Below are 22,801 nucleotides of genomic sequence, written 5' to 3'. Positions count from 1 at the left end.
TGAATGAAGTCTGAAGTTTCCATGGACTTGCTTCTTTCTATAGAAGATTTGTACCAAACTTTGGTACCATTGCTGCACCTCTCAATGATATAGTGAAAAAGGATGTGGTTTTTCAATGGGGAGAAGCACAACAAAAAGCTTTTGAGACTTTAAAAGAAAAATTGACTAATGCTCCGATCTTAGCCCTTCCTAATTTCACTAAAACATTTGAGATTGAGTGTGATGCTTCAAGTATAGGCATTGGGGCTATCCTCCTACAAGAGGGCCACCCCATAGCTTATTTTAGTGGGAAATTGAAGGGAAGTCATCTCAATTATTCCACTTATGATAAAGAATTATATGCACTTGTTAGGGCTTTGTTTACTTGGCAACACTATCTTTTTCCCAAAATGTTTGTGATACATAGTGATCATGAATCTCTTAAGTATTTGAAAAGCCAAAACAAGCTTAACAAGAGGCATGCTAAGTGGGTGGAATTCATTGAGCAATTTCCTTATGTGATCAAACATAAGCAAGGCAAAGTAAACATTGTGGCGGATGCACTTTCTATAAGATATACTTTGCTAAATCTTTTAAGTTCTCAATATCTTGGCTTTGATCACATTAAGGAACTTTATCATGATGACCTTGACTTTTCTCTCATCTATCAAGAGTGTCTTAAAGGAGGACACAAAGATTTTTTTATACAAGATGGCTTTCTTTTTAAAGGAAAACGTCTTTGTGTGCCTCAAAGCTCTATTAGATTATCTCTTGTTAGAGAAGCCCATGAGGGGGGTTTAATGGGTCACTTTGGGGTTGCTAAAACTTTGGATGTGTTGCATGAACATTTCTTATCGCCTCATATGCATAAACATGTTCATAGTTTGTGTGATAAATGCATAGCTTGTCGCAAAGCTAAATCTAAGATGCATCCCCATGGTTTATATACTCCTCTTCCTGTCCCTTCAATGCCTTGGGTTGACATATCTATGGATTTCATCTTAGGATTACCCAAGACATCAAAGGGAAAGGACTCCATTTTTGTAGTAGTGGATCGTTTTTCAAAGATGGCTCACTTTATTCCTTGCCACAAAGTGGATGATGCATGTCATATTGCAAACCTCTTCTTTCAAGAAGTGGTTCGCTAGCATGGGATCCCTAGATCTATAGTGTCCGATAGAGATCCCAAGTTCTTAAGTCACTTTTGGAAGACCTTATGGGGCAAGCTTGGAACTAAACTTTTATTTTCTACCACTTGCCACCCACAAACTGATGGTCAAACCGAAGTGGTGAATCGAACTTTGGGACAACTATTGAGATGTTTCATTTCGGGGAATCCTAGAGTGTGGGAGAATTTACTACCCCATGTTGAGTTTGCATATAACCGTGTAGTAAATTCTACCACCTCACATTCTCCTTTTGAGGTTGTCTATGGGTTTAACCCCTTAACACCTCTTGATCTTCTTCCTATTCCCATTCTTGGAGATGTCTTGTGCAAAGATGGGGATGAAAAGGCTTCTTTTGTGAAAACTTTGCATAAAGACATCAAGAAGAGAATTGAGAAGAAGGTTGGCAAGTATGTTGAACTTGCCAATAAAAGGAGAAAAGCATTGTTGTTTGAGGAAGGTGATTGGGTTTGGCTTCATTTGAGGAATGATCGTTTTCCTACTCAAAGGAAGTCAAAACTAATGCCTCGTGGGGATGGACCTTTCCAAGTCCTAAAGAGGATTAATGACAATGCTTATGAGTTAGATATGCCTGATACATTCTTAGGTAGTCATACTTTTAATATCAGTGATCTAACTCCTTTTTCTGTAGGTCTCCAGAATTCGTGGTCGAATTCTCTCCAACTCGGGGAGTATGATGGAGATCAAGCTCAAGTGGACATGGAGGCCAATCATCAAGAGCAAGAAGAGGTTGAGGCTCAAATGGAGGACGATCATGGAGTTCAAAGCCCACCTCAAAGGCTTACAAGGAGCGTGTTCAGGGCTTTAGGAGCTAATGGACGTTTGTTTTCTCTTTTTGTAATTTCTTTGTTTGAAGGTGCTTAGAGGGAAACATAAGAAACCTCTTTTGTCAAATCATCTTTAGGTCTTTAGTTTAGGAGTCTTAGGGGGGGTGCGTTTAGTAGAGAGGTGTAGAAGTAATAGGGAGGTGCCAAAGTGAGAGAGGAAGTCACACCTTCCTCATGCTTGGCGCCACTTTCATGTAATTTGGGGGGAATTTTGAATTTAATTAGCTTTGCATTTCAGCACCTCTAGGCTATAAATTAAGGTGCTGCCTTTGTATTTTTCAGATTGGAAATTTGTATTAATGAAACTCTACTCAATTTGAGAGAGAATTGGAGAGCTCTGTGCCTTCCTCACTTAGTCTTATCTTGAGAGTTCTTTGGTTACCTCAAGTGGCGGCATAGCACATTCATCTTGGAGTCTCCATCCTCTAAGTGGCGTGATCATCCAACCAATCCTCCATCTTCATGAGTTTTCTCTTTTCCTTCCTTCCTTCTCTTTTTATGTTCATGTCTTAGCTTGTTTCCTTTGCTTTTCAGTTCGGTTTTCTAGTGTTCTTGTTGTTTTGCTTCGGTTCCTTTTTCTATTTGTTGTTCCTCATTGTTTCTTCTTCATTTCTAGCTTAATTGTTCGGTGCATTTCTATTCTTATGCATTTTGTTCGGTGCTTTTTCCTTTTCATTCAATTTGTTCAGTTCAATTTGACAATACATGGAACTTCCATATGAGTTTGGGTTTTGGTACTAGTCTTGGTGAGTTCTTGAGCATAGAACCTTGATCCAATTCTATCATAAAGTGCCTATCTCATATCCAACTCAAGATGATTCCTAAGAATGTCAAGAATCATTCATATCTACCTAGTGGAATCATATCATTAAGTGTAGGATTACAAATAGAGTCTGAAATATGTGTAATAAGTGGGCAAATTTTAGCTTTGTACAATACTGGTCTGCTAAACAATGTTTTCAACAACGGATTGAGTAGAAAAGAACATAGGATTTGGAAATGTGTTTAGGTACTAGTAATTTGGAACATATGAAAGCAAAGAAATAATATTATCTCCAAGAAGGAAAAGGTAGATGTGGAGGAGATTTTTTGTCTAGCTTAAATGAATGTTTTGTTCTAGATAACAAACAAAAATCTTAGAACAAATTTCCCCTACCAGAAATGGTGTCTTAGAACAAAAAGTCTAGTTGTGGTTTAAACATATGCATAGAACCATGAACATCTCATATTCAGATTGGTGTCAATGTCCAATTATGTATCTAAAAACTTTGTAAGAGTTTTGCATAACATAAAATATAGACTGAGCAAAGATGACTATAACCTACTCACTCATAAAGGACTTAATAGAAATACTATAGCCCATAAGAAGTGATTGTGGGGTAGGATAGGTTCACTCGCTTAATTATCTTATACTAATCCTTAAAATAAAAAGTTTCCCTGTTATCAGACTGAACAGATGTTGCACAAAGGTATGTTGTGTTTTATGTTGTTGGGATTCACCATTTCAAAGGTAGGAATGATGAAGTACAATGAGTTGGAGAACAACACAGGGGACATTGCCAAGAAGAAAATACTGGAGAATTCAAAACCAATTGTTTTACCTCATAAACGCTATAGTCTAGAATAGTTTTTTGAAACTCATAAGCGGGTGGCAAAAGAAGCCAAATCAAATTGAACAAGTTGAACCATAGTCATAGCACTACAAGAAAATCATCAAATAGAAACCAATTTTTAGAAACCAAAATAATTAGTTGCAATAGCTAAATTAAAGACCATTTTAGAAACTAAAAAAAAATGGTTTCTAAATTAGTTTCTATTATTGTTAAATAGTTTCTAAATTGGTATCTAACTAGCTACTCAGGTTTTAACTACCAATTATTTAGATTCTAAATTTGGTAGAAAAAACCTTGGTTGCTAATTAGATACCAATTAGAAACCATTTAACAATTATAGAAACTAATTTAGAAACCAAAAATTTATTTACTCCCTAAAATGGTCTCTGATTTAGTCACTATAACAACTAATTATTTTTTGTCTCTAAAATTATTTTCTATTTCATGATTTTCTTGTAGTGTAGGTGTGTATTGTTCCTTCAAATAATGCAAAGTTAGGCTTCAACTTCAAAAATATGTTGGTGTTGGTGATGCAGTGACCTTACCTAAATATAGGGGTACACTTGGAACCGTTGCAACCATTTCCAAGGAAGAAGGTCTTTCAGCACTTTGGAAGGGGATTGTGCTAGGGCTACATCATGAATGCTTGAATGGAGGTTTAAGAATTACATTATAAGAACCTGTTAGGATTGTATATGATGGACCTGTTGGAGCTGTTCCATTGTGTAAGAAAAATCTTGTTGCATTTACAACTATGTTGATGAGCCAATTCTAGGATTAGATGACGACACTTACAAAGGTTATGAAGGGTGTGCGGACAATATATATATATATTTTTTGCAGATTTATGGAAGAACCATACAACATGGAAGAAACATACAACAATCAAGGGTAGAGGCTGGAATGCCAACACAATAGATCTTACTGGTGTTTTTGCAAGAATCAATATAACTTTATTTATCAAGTTTTAAAAGATACTAGCCAATAACACAACAAGACTATCCTAGAAAAATGCAAGAATATAAAAACTATAGTGAAGGTGGACGGAGCAGAACATGTAATATGCATAACATCTATTAATTGCTCGATTAACATAAGACTTATATCTTATCCACATTATCAATGCATGTAACTAAAATGGCGTGAATTCTAATTTTTGGGAGGTTTTTTAGGAGAGGTAGGACATATCCTACACTTTTTGTAAGGACAGTTTTGAGGCTTTCTAACTGATGACTTTTCTACGGCAAGTGCACCGCATTGTCAGAAGTAATAATTTGTCCCTAAGGACGGATATCGAACCCACAAGGAACAGTTGAATAATCAAGTAAAAGATTCACTGAATATAAAATAGAATAATAAAAGTTTGTTGAGATTTGTTATGATGACAATGATTAATAAGAAAACAAGTCAAAGAGTTTGTTGCTTCAATTGGAAAAATAGGGATTGGGGTTCATCATTCTCACTCTTTTGTATTTTGATTAGGATGACAATATTGTGTCATTTGATTGATATTGATGCCCGTATAAAAATCATTTATATGGATTCCTCACATATAAAATTATTAAGATGCTTCATAAATATCGATTCCTCGCATATTTATAAAAACAACTTATTAGTAAGATCAAACGTTGATAACAATTAACATTTCAAATCTATTCTTAGCATCAAATATGTTAAGCATTATCATTTGAGTCAAAAACGTAGAAGTATTTTCCAGTCAAATCTAAATTTCGACATCAAGGCGAACAAGCATTACTAACAAAATGATAATACCAATCATCAATCAAGAACAAAATATTATGTTTAGATAGCACTTAATACATAAGAGTTTGAACGGATTACTCTCATTCCCAAAAGGTAAAATTAGCCACACATGATAGTTGTTACAAGCAGGGAGGTCAAGAAAAGAAGATTCTGAATGTTTCTCCTTGACGGCTGCCTCCTTTAGGGTTTCTAACACCTCCTATTATCCCAATTGGATTAAAATTTACTCAATGGTGTTTTGCTCCCAATCACTGATGTCTAGGGTTGTGCCTCAAGCCTCCTATTTACTCAAGAATTGGTCTTATCTGACTTTAGGATGCTTGAATGAGAATAAATGATCACTTATTAAGAAGTTCACGTCCTCGAAGTGGCAATCCAGTCAATTTTTTAAAACTAAAGATGAAGGGTTAGTGGAAAATTTGATATTGGACAAGGGATTTTGAAAAAACATTTTAAATTGCTTGAGGGGTGCTTTTTCCCTTATTAAAGTGTTGCACATGGTTGATTCAGATGAGAAACCAGTCATGTGATTTATTCATGAAGAGATTGATATTGCAAAAGAGAAGATATAAAGTCTCTTCAATGGAGTTAGTAAAAGGTAATTTACCTATATTTGATTTCTAGATTATATATATATATATATATATATATATTGTTTTGGAGATTAATTGATTTATTTCTATCTTATTTAGCTTCACTCCCCTTTGGAAAATCATTGATCAAAGATGGGACAACCAATTGCATAATTCGTTGCATATTGTAGGCTATGATCTTAATCCCATGTTACACTATCACCCTAACTTTAAAGTTGATTATGAGGTGAAACGTGGAATGCATGAATGTTTGGGAGGTTGTTGAGAGACCTTGATGTGATAAGTAAAATTCATCTTCAATTTGAGAGTTTCAAGACCAAGTCTGAATTGTATGGTACTGGAATAGCTCAACTTGCACTCAAGATCAAAACTCCATCACAATGGTGGGAATCATATGGTGATGATCATCCAAAACTACAAAGATTTGCAATTAGAGTATTGAGTTTAACTTGTAGTTCATCTAGCTGTGAGCGTAACTGGAGTGCTTTTGAAAGGGTAAGAATTTAAACTATTGAAAGTGATTTTATAATTATTTTTTAGATGATCATATGATGTGTTAACTAGTTTTATAATTATTTAGGTCCGCACTAAGAAAAGAAATCGTTTACACCAAATGACCATGAATGATATGATGTTTGTGATGACTAATTCAAGATTGATGAAGAAGAAAGATGTTAGAAAAACAAAATACTATATTATTGATGATCTTTCTTCTAATGATAAATGGACTGTGGAGGAAAATGAAACATTACATGGTTTAGATGAAGACATATTACTTGAAGTTAGAGAAGATGATGCTAGTAGAGGAGCAACAACTGCTCCATCCATTAATGATTTGGAGGTTCCTCCAATTGATGATGATAATGAAAATGAAGATCTTTTGAGGGAGGGAGATGATTATCCTATGATTAATATGAATGATTTTCTTGAATAGTTTATTTGTATTAAACATTATCTTAAATCTACTTTTAATTATTTTATGTATTTGGACCATTTAGTTATGTTATATATTTGGACAATTTTATGAATTATGAATCTATTTTAAATTATGTTATGTATTTTGACCATTTCATGAGTTATGAATATATTTTTAATTATGTTATATATAGTCGAGTTGCAAGTTTTCAAATCCTTCACAATTTGCCTTCGACTTACGAGTTTGACAATGTTGATTCTAGAGATTCCTTTTGAGTGGGGGTCTAATCCTCTATATGCAGTTTGCTCCTTTCCCTTAGGGCATGTTTGTATCCAAACGAGAAAATGCAAGGATTGGTGAGGAAATGGAGAAAGCAAAGAAAATTGAAAAAATGAGAAAAGAATTGGGTTAAAACACGAAAAACAATAAAAGTTTTTTGGTCAAAGCTTTCTTTGTCTTCATGAAAGGATTTGAAGAGAAAGATGATTATATATTATTTTTTAATAAAATTTAATAAATTTTATACTGATTATATATACAAATTATATTTTAATATAGACATATAACATTTATAATTTCTTTATTAATTATTAATATTAATTTTCATATTATAATAAAATAAATAATAAATAAAAGATTAATTTTAATTTTAATTTTAATTATTAATACTTATTTATATTAATATTTAATATTAATTTTTTTATTTTTATTTATTTTTATTTTAATATATATATTTCTAAATGCTTTTATATTAAATTATTTTATAATCTTTTTAAAATTTATTATATTTATCAAATTTGTAAATTTATATTTTATACATTTTATATTTTAAAAAAATTAAAAAATCTTTCACATTGTAAACTAATTTCAATAAACTTTCCTCACAAATCTACTCTAACATACCCTAATCCAAACAATTTCATTTTCACTTTCTTCTCAAATCATTTCAAATTCACTCCCTCAAATCTCCTTCTCAAACACACCATTAGATCCTGTACCGTCTCGTCCCTGGGCGTCGACTAGAGTCAAAGTCAAAGTCAACGTAAGGGCCAATGTCAACATATGGTGGGACCACACGAAGGGCCCAAAGAAGGAAGTCGATAGAGTGACTACATAAGGCATCTCCAAGACAAGGCGTCGCCGAGATAAGGGCGTCGCCTAAACAAGGCGTCGCCAAGGTAAGGCATCGCCAAGCAAGTCATCCGCAGTGTTACTCCCCGATATCCATGGGTAGGAAAGACCATGGAGGGAGTGACACCACGGGAGGCTTCGGGCCCGCCTAGCTCAGAACAGTAATAAAGAGAAGAGAAAGGTGGCTTCAAGGCCATAGTACTAGCGCCAGTAGGGGCTAGCCTGACTCGTGAAGTACCCAGGCCACCTCAGGGAGACCCTTGGGGTAGACACGACTCAAGAGAAGGTCATGCCCAGGGGAAACCAGGTGCAGGGTGCGAGAGGAAGGTGGATACACTCCTAGGGCGAGTGACTAGAGGTTGGGTCGCATGAGTTGGCACCCAAAAAGTCACCCCTTTGCGCCAGATGCACTCAACGAATGAGGACTCACACGATGAAATATCCCTAAATTGGGTTACAGTGCTGTGAGGCCCTCCACGTAGAATAACGGTCAAGTCAGGAGGACACGTGGCGGGAAGAACAGAAACATCACTACTTTCCAGATAGTTTGTCAGGTATGAGGTAATCAAGATTATGTAATTAAGTTTACGTTTCGAACACTTTAAGGTACTTTAAATGCTTTAAGTGTTTTGAACGTCTTAAAGGCGCCGAACGTTTTTACACCTTAAATGCGCTTTAAGACACTTTAAATGGTAGAGACGTTTAAAGGGAGCTTTAGACGTTTGAATCGTGATCGGACCTTTGGCAAATTTTCCCCAGAACACACTCTAGTTGCTTGCTCGAGCCCTCAGGCTACGCACAAGAGACTAGAGAAGGATTGTTTGCCAGAACCAGAAAACAACACGCAATATACAGTTCTTTACCACCTTCAGAGCGCCTTTCACGGTGCTCCGATACGAAGGTGCAAAGTTTTGGTGTTTCTTGTTAGCTGACTTGAGCGTCAGAGTGCAAATGGCCACTAGGGCGCCCATTTGTTCACTTCTTTGCAGGTGTTCACATATTACCAGAAAAGGGTGTCCCTAGCAGACGGGCAAGGTTGCATAGAAAGACGTACCCAGGTCAACCGGCAGGAACATTTGGCGCCCACCGTGGGGCCGATTTAAAACATCAGTCCCATCACAAGTTTCAGTTCTTAAATTTTAGAGAGTTTATCAGAGCTACCATAACAACAGGAGAAATTCAGAGAAAACGTTGAAGAATGAGGGCCACGAGACAAGGTTCAGCGCGCGCTACGAGCGAGGAAATGACCATGCAGCAAGTCATGGCCATGGTGTAGGGGCTGCAGGATGAAATGGCGGAATCGAGGGCGGAGCAAGAACGCAAGCAGGCGGATCTTGCGGACTCTCAGGCGAGAAATGAAGAGCTCCATCGCACAAACGAGGAATTGCGTCGCGGTTTGTGCAACAACCAAGGGCAACGCGACCCAGGTGAGACCGAACGTCTCACCCCCCCAAGGGAGTTTTCCACACCATTCTCGCAGGAGATTCTGGAGGCGTTGGTCCCTAATACATTCGCAGGGCCCAAGGTGATCTTCACAGGGATGGAGGATCCCGAAGCACATCTCACCGCGTTCCACACGCAGATGGTGCTAGTAGGCGGCTCCGACGCCGTAAGATGCAAGCTTTTCATGAGCACCTTGACGGGAATGGCCATGGATTGGTTCATTAGCCTTCCAGATGGCCATATCACCTCCTTCGCGCAGCTGTCGCAGTTATTTAGGGAGCAATACCTAGCGAATAGGGCCCCACCGCCCGTTTCGTATGATCTGTTTGACGTAAAACAATATCAGGGTGAGACTTTGAAGGAGTACATCAACCGTTTCGGGGCTCAAGTAGTGAAGGTCGGTACTACGGAAGAACCCATGATCGTGTACGCGTTCAGGAAAGGCGTATGCCCTGGCCCCTTTTTCGAATCCATCATTCACAACTGCCCCAGAAACTTCGCTGAAATAAGGCGTCGCGCGGTGGAGCATATTGCCTCTGAGGGAGAGGTGTGTGAGAAGCGCACGAGTGTCACACCCACACGCCCGAGAGCGCAGACACGGGCTCAACCCATTAGGGTCAACGAGACCACGACGGGAAGGAAGAATCAGGAAGGGAGACGCCCTTACGAGGCGAGAAAACCCCAACCCAGGGGTCAAGCGGGAGGAAATCGTCCGGCCAGGGAAAGGGCCAGACCAACAAGGTACGACTTCGTGGTGGAGTTGAAGGACCTGATCGCCGTACCTAATATAGCCGAAAGATTGAGGCAACCAGTGAAGTCTGACAAGGTGCTGGGGCCTCGCAAGGACTCTTGGTGTGAGTTTCACGAAGCTTTCGGTCACCATATCAACAACTGCCTATCGCTGGGGTACCAGTTAAACGAGTTAGTAAAAAGCGGGTTCTTGAAGGATTATCTCGCTAAACTCGCCACGACCGTAGCCCCACCAGAACCAGCGAAGGATCAAGCGCATGAGATGCCGGTCCATGGCGAAGTTCACACCATTTCTAGTGGTTTTTCTGGGGGGGACCCACTGCATCCCAACGCAAGAAATATGCGAGGGGAGTAAATTCGATTGACGAAAATATCTCAGGCGACCCGTGGGAGTCAGACCTCGTGTTCACAAGGGCGGACCTACGAGATGTCGTCCCGCACGACAATGATCCCGTGGTCATTTCGGTTGTCACGGCTAGAAGGAAGGTGCATAGGGTTCTAGTCGACCAGGGAAGCTCGGCAGACGTTATGTTATGGTCGACATTCAACAAGCTACGGTTGTCCCTCGACCTTTTGAGACCTACACCGGATGCTTGTATGGGATTGCCGACAACCAGGTGGAAGTGCGTGGCTACTTGGAGTTGAGGACGACATTCACAGATGGAGCGGCCTCACGTACTGAAAGCATTCGGTACTTAGTTGTGAACGCCAATTCGGCTTACAACATCTTGTTGGGAAGACCGACGTTGAATAGGCTGAGAGCAGTATCCTCCACGCGCCACATGAAGATGAAGCTGTCGGATCTCAGTGGCAGGGTGATCGTCATCAAGTCAGATCAAGAAGAAGCGCGAAAATACTATGAAAACAGTTTAAAGACAAAGAGAGGTGTGTGTTAGAAAAGATGGCTTTAAACTAAAGGGGGGGTTTGAATTGTTTAAAGGGGTTTTCGCAAAATTTTCAAAGCTAGAATGAACTTATTTCAGAAACCAATTGATTCAGCAATTCAGTTAGCCAAAACAGCAAGCAAAACTGTAATACTAGAAAAAACAATCGGTTGTTTATACCAGCAAACAACAAACAAACTGAAATTAAAGAGTTAGGGATAGAGATATTGTACACAGTTGTTTATACTGGTTCACTCCAAACTAGAGCTACATTCAGTCCTCTCAGAAACCCTAAGGATATTCACTAAGCAATCACCACTTGATCACTTACACCACAACCAAGAGAATGACCTTGAACACCTCAAGAAACACACTCTCCTTGGCCAACACTAAGATTGCTGATCTTGAACACCTCAAGAACACACAGCCAATCTCAGCAAAACACACACACGAATTGTTCAGCAGTTTACAAAGATTACACTTGTTACAGATGAATATCTAAAATCAATACAAGCAGAATCCTATTCAGCACCTTGATCAATCTCTCAACACTTTTGCAATCTCAGAACTCTTTGAAAAACTCTTAGATCAAAACTTTGTTTCAAGATTCTTAAAACATAAAAACAGTTTTTCAGAATATATCTAAGAATATAGTTTGTTATCAAATCTTAACAAACTCTTAATTGCATTTAAAGCAGATTGGTCAAAGCATTTAATGACTGAAGCGTATTCAGTTAAAGCATTTAAAGCTCAGTCAAAGAAAACAATTTTTCTGTTATGGTTTCAAAACAAACAATCGATTGTTTCCTCGAATCAATCGGTTGTTTTGTTACTTAACAAAATTCACCATTCAAAAACAGTTTTCAAACTTTCTCAAAAACATCTAAGTGTAAACAATCGGTTGTTTCGACAAAACAATCGGTAGTTTCAACCTAGTTTAAAAAACATTTGCTTTGTTAAAATTGAGATGCTAATTGCTTTGAGATTTAATCAAAGGGTTGATTACAAAATTTAAACTACCCCAGAACAAAGCTAAAACCAGCACAGCAGCATCAAGCAAAGCAGAGGCTTCATCATCCTTGAAAGGATTTGGATTCTTCAAAACATTGAACACCACTTGGTTCAACAATCTCCCCCTATTTGATGAAGACAAATCCCTGATGTTTGTGTTGTTCTTGATTAAATCTGAAGCAATTCCTGCAATAGAACTTTGAGCAATACATTGAACTTCTGATATTCTGTTAGTATACAGATAAACAATTAAAGCTTAAAACATCTAATATCAGAACCAAATAACATCACCCAAACTGTTTTTAACTACTTGAAAAATAGAAACTTAAAACAAATTGGAAACACAGCATATATCTCCCCCTATTTGTCTTCACAAATAGACAAAGATAAGAGATAAAAAAAAAAAAACATTGTTCCCATTACATCATAATAAACCAGCAACAGCAGAAGGAAAGAAATTTTAAAACCAGAAAAGAGAACAGCCAAAAACAATCGATTGTTTTGATGACCAATCGGTTGTTTTTCTTTCAATCTTCTTCATCAGCAAACTGAAGAACAAAGATTTGATTCTGGACAGCTTCAATTTGTTCGTCCAGAGTCATAAACCTTGCATCCATGTTGTCAAACCTGGTGTCAATCCTCTGAAAGTTACTAACACACAGATCATGAAGGCTCCTTTGATTTTCAGCAAAGGTATCTAGACTATTCACCATGAGTCTTTCAAAAGGAGACATGGTTTGCATTCTTTCTCCTTGATGTTCAGCATCAGCACTAAGACCTTCATCTTGAAAATCTTCAGCTGGATCTTCATGTTGAACATCCATGTCAGCAGGTTCATCTTATTCAAGATGAGCAGCACCACTAGATGATACACCATGATCACCATCCTTACTTATCCACTTTCCACCTACTTTTGTAAAGCCCATCTTGCTGAGTGATCCATTGTTCAACTCTTGAGTTGACTTGACCAGCTCAGAAGTTTCATCTTCAAGATTAACTTTAAAATAGAGTAGAAACTTAGATATTAAAACAGCATAGGGATATTGGTAATCGCCTAACCTCATGGCTTTTTGCATATGTTCTTTGATTAAGTGAATCCAATTGATCTTCACTTTCTTGGTGATGCAGAAGATGTAAACCAGATCTTCTTCAGTCAACACAGAGTGGTTACTCCCCCTTGGAGTTAGAATCCAAGTTACAATGAGAGCAAGCAACCTCTCATCAAGCTTCAAACCTCCAATCGAGCATGTGCTAACTTGAGATTGATTGTTCTTCAAGCAACTTTTGTAGAACTGGATTTTGTTGAAATCTTCCACCACACCAAGGTTTCCTTTATTGATTCTTAATCCAGAGAACTTAAGCCCAACAACAGCTGCCCAAACCTCATGGGTTATCTCCATCTCCACACCTTTCACATGAGAGACTAAGTTGTTTCCCTCAAACTTCAAGTTGGTGTAGAAAACTCTCACCAAATCTGGATATATGTTCCCTTTGAGCTCCATAAACTTTCTGAGTGATTGGTCCTTGAGAAGCCTCCTCACATTGTCAAGCTTTTGACTTTTCAGCCAGTCAAAGCACACAACCTTGGGGTTGTTTATCTTCTTGACACTTGTTTCATATCTATACTTCTCAATGAGATCGGTGTCACCAGAAAACCAGCTTTCAAGCCTTCCTCAAGACCTTACAGCTCTGGTTTTGACTCTTTTTAGAGGTGGGAGGGGTTGATTCCATGACAACAGAGACGAAAACTCACTTCACAGAAATTTTGCAAGAGATGGTGCAAGAGATGTTGCAAGAGATGTTGCAATTGGTTGTTCTTGATGAAAGAAATTTGCATTTGATTTTATAGTAGAAAGAGAATCAATTTGAATTTAATTTCATTCAATGGGTACCTGATTTTTCAGAGAGAGGACTTGACTCTGTTTTACACTGAAAATGTCAGAAAAAGCTGAAAATTACATGGTCTTCACATGTGATCTTTGACTAGTCATTAAGGCTCTTGAATTTCCAAGATTTTGGAATATATTCCTTTATGACTGTTGTAAAAACTTTCTGAATGTGATCAGCTTTCAACACAGATCCTTTGACCAAGATTCTCCCTTTGAAAAATATCTGCAACGGCTAGAAATTCAAAAGGCAGTTAAATCAATTTCTTCACAGTGCTGTCAGACTCAAAACAATCGGTTGTTTCGAAGAAACAATCGGTTGTTTTTCTGCAGCAGTTAAAAACTTGATTTTGTAAATTTTAACCATAAACAGAAACAGATTAAAGTACATGACATTGATTAAAAGACAATTAATCATAAGAAAGAACTTTGAAACAGAAATTGAGAACAAATAAAAGGAAGGTCTTATTCTTGTGTTGTTTCTTCAATGAGCCAATTGCTTGTTGATCAAGAAAACTTCTTTTCACTGTTTTGACCTTTTTCATAGCATTGATTCAGCTTCAATGACTTCCTTTTTCTTCAACAGCTTGATCAGAAGGCTCAATTCTTCCTTTTCTCTTCATTTTTCCTGCATAAACAAATTCAAGTTGCAAGATTTGGTCCCCTTACAAATTTGGGTCCATTTGGCTTTTCTTTGCTGTTAGAAACATCACATCCCTTAGGAATCCATTTCATAAAACCTTTAGGAACATAATATTTTCTAATTTTGTAGAATCTAACAGAGTGGCCTTTCTTCATGCAGTAAAAGCATGTAACAACCGGTTGTTTCGTCTTAACAATCGGTTGTTTTTCATATTTTCTTAAAAAGCTTTTTGAAAACCTATCTTGCTTGTTCTGTGGATTGAAGCCTAAACCAGCCTTTCCAAAAACACAGTTTTGAGATGCTAGGACATTCTCAAAGTTTGACTTCCCTTTTGAAAGCTTGTCCACAGTTTCAACAAGATAGTGAACCTTTTTCTCAAGATTTTCACAATTTGTGCAATTGAGAGTATCACACTTGCAAGAGGCATTTTTCAAATGATTTTCCAATTTTTCAAAATCACTTTTTGCTTTTCTCAGTTCCTCTTCAAGTGATTTAACTTTCTTTTCAAGCCCATTGTTAAGATCTTTCAATCGGTTGTTTGAAAGAACCAATCTATTAGCTTCATCATGTGTTTCTTGAAAAGCTTTAAGCAATTCACTATAGTTTTGTTCATTTAAGGAAGCACATGAACTTACCTCACTTGAACTGCAAGAATCATCATCATTATCCTCAGCAACTAAGCATATGTTGGCTTTTTCATCTTCACTTGATGAAGAACTTGATGATGACACCTCATTTTCATCCCAAGCTATGTAGGCTCTTTTTGTCTTGCCTTTCTTCTCCTTGTAGCTTGTCTTTTTCTCTTTGCTCTTATTGGGACAATCTGCCTTTATGTGACCTTGCTCACCACAACCAAAACAAGTGTAGTTATTTGAATTAAATTCATTGGGTTTCTTGTTTCCATACCTATCCTTGTTGTTGTCTTTGTTGCGGTTTCTTTTTAGGAATTTCCTGAATTTTCTTGACAGCAAACTAAGATTTTCCTCATCACTTGAATCTTCCTTTCCCTTATGTTTGGATGCTTTCAAGGCTATGCTCCTTGTGTGCTTATCTTCACTTTCTTGAACATTGAGTCTATTCATCTCTAGCTCATGTTCCCTAAGCTTTCCAAACAAAGAGGCAACACTTAATGATGTTAGATCTTTAGATTCGGAAATAGCAATTACCTTTGGTTGCCATGCTCTATCAAGACATTTCAAGATCTTGATGTTCAGCTCTTCTTTATCAAATGTCTTGTCTAGGCTCATAAGGTGATTGATGATGTGTGTAAACCTTTTCTGCACTTCAGCTATGGTTTCACCTTTAAGCATTCTAAACATCCCATACTCTTGGATGAGAGCATGCTTTCTAGCTCTTTTCACCTCATTTGTTCCTTCATGAGTGACTTCCAAAGTATCCCACATTTCTTTTGATGATTTGCATTGTGAGACCCTGAAAAACTCATCAGAATTTAAAGCAGAGGTTATAATATTCTTGGCAATGCAATCGAATTTGGCATTTTTACTTTCTGCATCAGTCCATTGAGACCATGGCTTCTCAATGACAGAACCATCTTTTTCAAACTTTGGGATAAAAGGGCCATTTTCAATTGCATCCCAAATTCCTTTGTCAAGAGATTCCATAAATATTTTCATTCTAACTTTCCAAAACTGGTAATTCAAACCACCAAACAAGGGTGTCTGTTTATTGAGGCACCTTCCCCAAACGGTAGCCTATCAGCCATTTTGAAAGATTTTAGGATCAACTTGAATGACTTTCAAGAACCAAGCTCTTGATGTCAATTGTTAGAAAAGATGGCTTTAAACTAGAGGGGGGGTGAATTGTTTAAAGGGGTTTTCGCAAAATTTTCAAAGCTAGAATGAAATTATTTCAAAAACCAATTGATTCAGCAATTCAGTTAGCCAAAACATCAAGCAAAACTGTAATACTAGAAAAAACAATCGGTTGTTTCTTCGAAACAATCGGTTGTTTATACCAGCAAACAACAAACAAATTGAAATTAAAGAGTTAGGGATAAAGATATTGTACACAGTTGTTTATACTGGTTCACTCCAAACTAGAGCTACATCCAGTCTTCTCAGAAACCCTGAGGATATTCACTAAGCAATCACCACTTGATCACTTACACCACAACCAAGAGAATGACCTTGAACACCTCAAGAAACACACTCTCCTTGGCCAACACTAAGATTGCTGATCTTGAACACCTCAAGAACACACAGCCAATCTCAGCAAAACACACACACGAATTGTTCAGCAGTTTACAAAGATTACACTTGTTACAGATGAATATCTAAAATCAATACAAGCAGAATCCTATTCAGCACCTTGATCAATCTCTCAACACTTTTGCAATCTCAGAACTCTTTGAAAAACTCTTAGATCAAAACTTTGTTTCAAGATTCTTAAAACATAAAAACAGTTTTTCAGAATATATCTAAGAATATAGTTTCTTATCAAATCTTAACAAACTCTTAATTGCATTTAAAGCAGATTGGTCAAAGCATTTAATGACTGGAGCGTATTCAGTTAAAGCATTTAAAGCTCAGTCAAAGAAAACAGTTTTTTTGTTATGTTTTCTAAACAAACAATCGATTGTTTCCTCGAATCAATCGGTTGTTTTGTTACTTAACAAAATTCACCATTCAAAAACAGTTTTCAAACTTTCTCAAAAACATCTAAGTGTAAACAATCGGTTGTTTCGACAAAACAATCGGTTGTTTCAACTTAGTTTAAAAAACATTTTGCTTTGTTAAAATTGAGATGCTAATTGCTTTGAGATTTAATCAAAGGGTTGATTACAAAATTTAAACTACCCAGAACAAAGCTAAAACCAGCATAGCAGCATCAAGCAAAGCAGAGGCTTCATCATCCTTCAAAGGATTTGGATTCTTCAAAACATTGAACACCACTTGGTTCAACAGTGTGTTCATGGTATTTGAACGTCCATCGAGTTCAGACACAGCGATTGAAGTAGAACCCTCGAATGAGGCGACGCCTACGGAGTCAACGCTTGGCGAGGCCGCAGCCGTAGGGGCGACGCCTAAAGCAGACGCGCGCACAGAGGAGAGGCATGACGACGCTTCGCCCGTAGAAGAGGCGTCGCCTAGAGAGCACTACGAGGCAACGCCCCCAAAAGAAGATAGTAGAGACCAACCGGCGGCCAATGTGGTGGAGAGACAGATCGGCGGCAAAACGTTCAAGCTGGGGCGTTTGTTGAGCCAAGAGGAACAGGACGAAGTGGCGGAGGTGATTTCACGCCACTTAGATGCTTTTGTGTGGTCCGCCTCAGACATGTCGGGCATCGACCCTGACTTTTTATGCCACCACCTTAGCATGGACGCCACGATTCGCCCTGTGCGACAGAGTAGGAGAAAGTTTAACGAAGAAAGGCGCCTCGTGGTGAAGGAAGAGACACAAAAGTTGTTGAGTGTTGGACACATCCGGGAAATCCAATACCCCAAGTGGCTGGCCAACGTCGTTCTGGTGAAGAAAGCAAACGGGAAGTGGAGGATGTGTGTGGACTTCACAGACTTGAACAAGGCGTGCCCTAAGGATTCATATCCACTACCCAGCATTGACGCCCTGGTGGATAGTGCCTCGGGTTGCGAGATGCTGAGCTTTTTGGACGCTTTTTCGGGGTACAATCAGATCAAGATGCACCCGAGGGACGAGGGTAAAACAACATTCATGACAGAGACATGTAGCTACTGCTACAAAGTGATGCCGTTTGGGTTAAAGAATGCAGGCGCCACCTACTAGAGGTTAATGGACAAGGTCCTGGTGCCTATGTTAGGGAGGAACGTACAAGCCTACGTGGATGACATGGTGGTAGCTTCGCGCGATAGGAGGCAACATACAACAGATCTGGAAGAGTTGTTCACCACCATCTCAAAGTATCGCCTCAAGCTGAACCCTGAGAAGTGTGTTTTTGGGGTTGAGGCGGGAAAGTTTTTAGGCTTCATGCTTACGGAGAGGGGGAATTGAAGCAAACCCTGATAAGTGCGCCGCCATCATCGCTATGAGGAGCCCGACATCAGTGAAGGAAGTGCAACAGCTGACAGGGCGAATGGCAGCATTATCAAGGTTTGTTTCTGCAGGAGGAGAGAAAGGACACCCCTATTTCCAGTGCCTCAAGAGAAATAGCCGCTTTGCGTGGACCGACGAGTGTGAAGCAGCATTCCTCAAGTTGAAAGAGTACTTGGCGACACCACCAGTGCTTTGCAAACCAGTGGTAGGCGTGCCCCTCCGACTATACTTTGCGGTAACAGAGCGAGCCATCAGTTCTGTGCTAGTCCAGGAGCAGGACCAAGTACAGAGGCCTATCTATTTTGTGAGTAAAGCCTTGCAAGGCCCGGAGACGAGGTATCAGTCGCTGGAGAAGGCAGCATTGGTCGTGGTATTCTCGGCCAGGAGGCTCCGCCACTACTTTCACAATTTTACAGTAGTGGTGATGACGAACTTTCCCATCCAGAAGGTACTACAAAAACCTGACGTTGCTGGAAGGATGGTTCGCTGGGTAGTGGAGCTGTCGGAGTTTGATATCCGGTACGAGCCCAGAGGATCTATCAAAGGTCAAGTATATGCAGACTTCGTTGCAGAGCTATCACCCGGAGGCGACCAAGAGGCGGACCCAAGATCGAAGTGGTCGCTCTCGGTCGATGGTTCGTCCAACCAACAAGGAAGTGGAGCAGGAATAGTCTTGGAAGGACCTCATGGCTTGCTGATCGAGCAAGCTCTACGCTTCGCTTTTAAAGCGAGCAATAACCAAGCTGAGTACGAGGCACTGATAGCAGGGATGCTCCTGGCCAAAGAAATGGGTGCATAGAACCTCTTGGTAAAGAGTGATTCACAGCTGATCAGAGGGCAAGTCTCGGGAGAATTTCAGGCTAAGGACCCACAAATGGCGGCATACCTGAGGTATGTCCAGCTGCTAAGGGGAGCATTCAGCGCTCTTAAACTAGTACATGTCCCAAGGGAGCAGAATGTCAGAGCTGACCTGCTTACCAAGCTGGCCAGCTCAGGCAAGGGGAGCAGACAGAGGACAGTGATCCAAGAGACGCTCAAAGCTCCGCGGAAATTCGTGGAAGATAACAGGGTGGACGTCCTCCATATTGGTACAGCAAGAGGAAGGTCGAGGAGTCATCGTTCTTTGACTCAAGATACAATGAAGACACCTCGCATCAGCACATACGCGGACGCACTCGAGGAAGGAAGGCATATGCAGGTATATACTTTGGCCGAGGGAGACACTTGGATGACGCCATACAGGTGATACCTGGCGGATGGGATTCTTCCAGCGGAACCAGAAGAGGGCAAGAAGATTAAGAGGAACGCTGCAAGATATACCCTGGTAGACGGGATATTGTTCAGACACGGGTTCACACACCCCATCCTGACGTGCGTAAGCGGCGACGAGTGCACCAAGATAATGGCTGAACTCCACAAAGGTATTTGCGGGAGCCACGTGGGGGGAAGGTCTTTAGCTTCTAAAGTGGTATGTGCCGGCTTCTACTGGCCAACGGTGAAAGAGGATTGCGTGCGGCACGCCCACGTTGCAAGCAGTGTTAGAGGCACGCTGATTGGCACAAGGCGCCGCCAGAGGAGCTGAGATCCATATATAGTCCATGGCCCTTTCATACGTGGGGAATCGACATCCTAGGCCCGTTCCCACTGGCGATAAGACTGATGAAGTACCTAATCGTCGCCATTGAATACTTCACCAAGTGGATAGAGGCGGAGCCCGTGGCCCAGATTACTGCGCACAAGGTGCAACACTTTGTTTGGAAGAACATCGTGTGTCGCTTCGGTGTGCCTAGGCGGCTGGTGTCCGACAATGGCACCTAGTTTGCAAGCCAATAGCTGAGAAACCTGTGCGCAGAGGTAGGCATCAAGCAGGTGTTCGCATCAGTCGAACACCCCTAGACGAATGGACAAGTAGAGTCAACAAATAGAGTTTTGCTGAGAGGGCTGAAGAGAAGATTAGAGAAAGCTAAAGGGGCGTGGGCAGAAGAAGTGTTGAGGATTGTATGGGCGTACCACACCACACCCCAATCTGCCACCATGGAAACGCCTTTCAGTCTAGTATATGGGTCAGACGCGATGATTCCAGTCGAGATCCACGAGAGCTCGCCCCGTTACCAGAATTTTGTGGCTGAAGAGTCCAATGAAGAAAGGCGAGTGAACCTAGACTTACTAGACGAAGCCAGGGAGGAAGCAAGAATAAAGGCTGAGGCAGTGAAGAGAAGAGTGGAGCGACAGTATAGCTCCAAGGTGAAGCTGCGGCAATTCCAGGTTGGTGACTTAGTCATGAGGAAGGCTCACCCATATGAGCTAGAGAATAAGTTATCTCCCAAATGGACCGGACCCTTCAGAGTCACCAAAGCCAAGGGGAATGGTTCATACAATCTAGAGACTTTGGAAGGAGGTCCAATTCCACGCAGCTGGAACGCGGCCAATTTGAAATTTTATTTCAGTTATGAGTAACGAAATACAAGTTGTAAAGGGGACACTCTTTTTCCCTCTCGGGGGTTTTTTATTGAGGTCACCCAAGTAAAAAAGAAGTTCAAGAAAACTTTGTCTCAGTTTTTTCTCCTCCCACTCAAAGTGTAAGACCAAAGGTTAAAGAAATAAAAGACAAAGACTCAAGGCAGCGTCAGGCGTCGCCAAGATGAGGCGTCGCCAAACGTAGGCATCGCCAAGATAGGGCGTCGCTAAAATGAGATGTCGCCAAGGTGGAACATCGCCAAGGTGAGGCGTCGCCAAACGTAGGCATCGCCAAATAGGGAGCATACATCAGAATTCGAAGCAAGCAGTAAGAACACATGCGTGCGCCTAGAGCTCAAGATGACAGGTATGTCCAACACAAGGTGCAACCCGGGAGCTTAGTCCCTGGGCAGGGGTTAAGGGATTCCTTCGGGATGCCCCCTCCTCAGGTATGAATAGCTAGCCCCGGTATCAGATGTTCGATAAGGTAAAACCCGGGAGTTTTAGTCCTAGAGCAGGGGTTAGGGGATTCCTTTGGGACGCCCCCTCCTCAAGTATGAATAACTAGCCCCGGTATCAAATGGGAACACTCCGCCTTGGTATTTTTAGACACCCTGAGGACGATACGACGCTGCTGTAATAGGCCTCTCCTCAGGCGTGGGCACCAAGCACCAAGAGATAAGGGACAAGTTGTTGAACCAAGTGGTGTTCAATGTTTTGATGTATCCAATCCTTTGAAGGATGATGAAGCCTCTGCTTTGCTTGATGCTGTTGTGCTGGTTTTAGCTTTGTTCTGGGGTAGTTCAATGTTGTAATCAACACTTAGATTAAATCTCAAAGCAATTAGCATCTCAATTTTATCAAAGCAAAATGATTTTCAAACTAAGTTGAAACAACCGATTGTTTTGTCGAAACAACTGATTGTTTACACTTAGGTGTTTTGAGAAAGTTTGAAAACTGTTTTTGAATGGTGTTTTTGTTAAGTAACAAAACAACCGATTGATTCGAGGAAACAATCGATTGTTTGTTTTAAAACCATAACAGAAAAACTGTTTTCTTTGACTGAGCTTTAAATGCTTTAACTAAATACGCTCCAGTCATTAAATGCTTTGACCAATCAACTTTAAATGCAATTAAGAGTTTGTTAAGATTTGATAACAAACTATATTCTTAGATATATTCTGAAAAACAGTTTTGATATATTAAGAATCTTGAAACAAAGTTTTTAAATCTAAGAGTTTTTCAAAGAGTTCTGAGATTGCTAAAGAGTTGAGAGATTGATCAAGGTGCTGAATAGGATTCTGCTTGTATTGATTTCAGATTTTCATCTGTAACAAGTGTAATCTTTGTAAACTGCTGAACAATTTGTTTGTGTGTGTTGCTGAGATTGGTTGTGTGTTCTTGAGGTGTTCAAGATCAGCAATCTTAGTGTTGGCCAAGGAGAGTGTGTTTCTTGAGGTGTTCAAGGTCATTCTCTTGGTTGTGGTGTAAGTGATCAAGTGGTGATTGCTTATTGAATATCCTCAGGGTTTCTAAGAAGACAGGATGTAGCTCTAGTTTTGAGTGAACCAGTATAAACAACTGTGTACAATCTCTCTATCCATATCTCTTTAAATTTAGTTTGTTTGTTGTTTGCTGGTATAAACAACCGATTGTTTCGAAGAAACAACCGATTGTTTTTCCTAGTA

At 39.8% G+C, this 22,801-nt stretch overlaps 2 protein-coding genes across 2 annotated transcripts; both read left to right on the top strand.

Moving 5' to 3' along the window:
• Positions 1-9,655: 9,655 nt before the first annotated feature.
• On the top strand, positions 9,656-10,558 carry LOC137833401 (uncharacterized). Its single transcript, XM_068641751.1, has one exon. The coding sequence runs from the start codon at positions 9,656-9,658 to the stop codon at positions 10,556-10,558; it is 903 nt and encodes a 300-aa protein (XP_068497852.1).
• Positions 10,559-10,736: 178 nt separating this feature from the next.
• Positions 10,737-18,614, top strand: LOC137833400 (uncharacterized). The gene is made up of 3 exons (XM_068641750.1): positions 10,737-11,018; positions 17,448-18,303; positions 18,424-18,614. The coding sequence occupies exons 1-3, from the start codon at positions 10,737-10,739 to the stop codon at positions 18,612-18,614; spliced, it is 1,329 nt and encodes a 442-aa protein (XP_068497851.1).
• The last annotated feature ends 4,187 nt before the right edge of the window (positions 18,615-22,801 follow it).

The sequence above is a fragment of the Phaseolus vulgaris genome, chromosome 6 (assembly GCF_000499845.2).
Source record: "Phaseolus vulgaris cultivar G19833 chromosome 6, P. vulgaris v2.0, whole genome shotgun sequence".
NCBI classification, from domain to species: Eukaryota; Viridiplantae; Streptophyta; class Magnoliopsida; order Fabales; family Fabaceae; genus Phaseolus; species Phaseolus vulgaris.
The sequence above is the reverse complement of the archived record's forward strand: the minus strand, read 5'-3'. Positions and strand labels throughout refer to the sequence as shown.

What these genes read in the sequence shown, in the direction of transcription:
- LOC137833401 (XM_068641751.1), top strand. Translation starts at nt 9,656, where the DNA reads ATGGCCATGGATTGGTTCATTAGCCTTCCAGATGGCCATATCACCTCC.
- LOC137833400 (XM_068641750.1), top strand. Translation starts at nt 10,737, where the DNA reads ATGGTCGACATTCAACAAGCTACGGTTGTCCCTCGACCTTTTGAGACC. An exon ending in TGTCGGATCTCAGTGGCAGG is followed by an intron (nt 11,019 to 17,447) that starts GTGATCGTCATC and finishes TAAACTACCCAG; the next exon opens with AACAAAGCTAAAACCAGCAT. An exon ending in GATGCACCCGAGGGACGAGG is followed by an intron (nt 18,304 to 18,423) that starts GTAAAACAACAT and finishes TGCCTATGTTAG; the next exon opens with GGAGGAACGTACAAGCCTAC.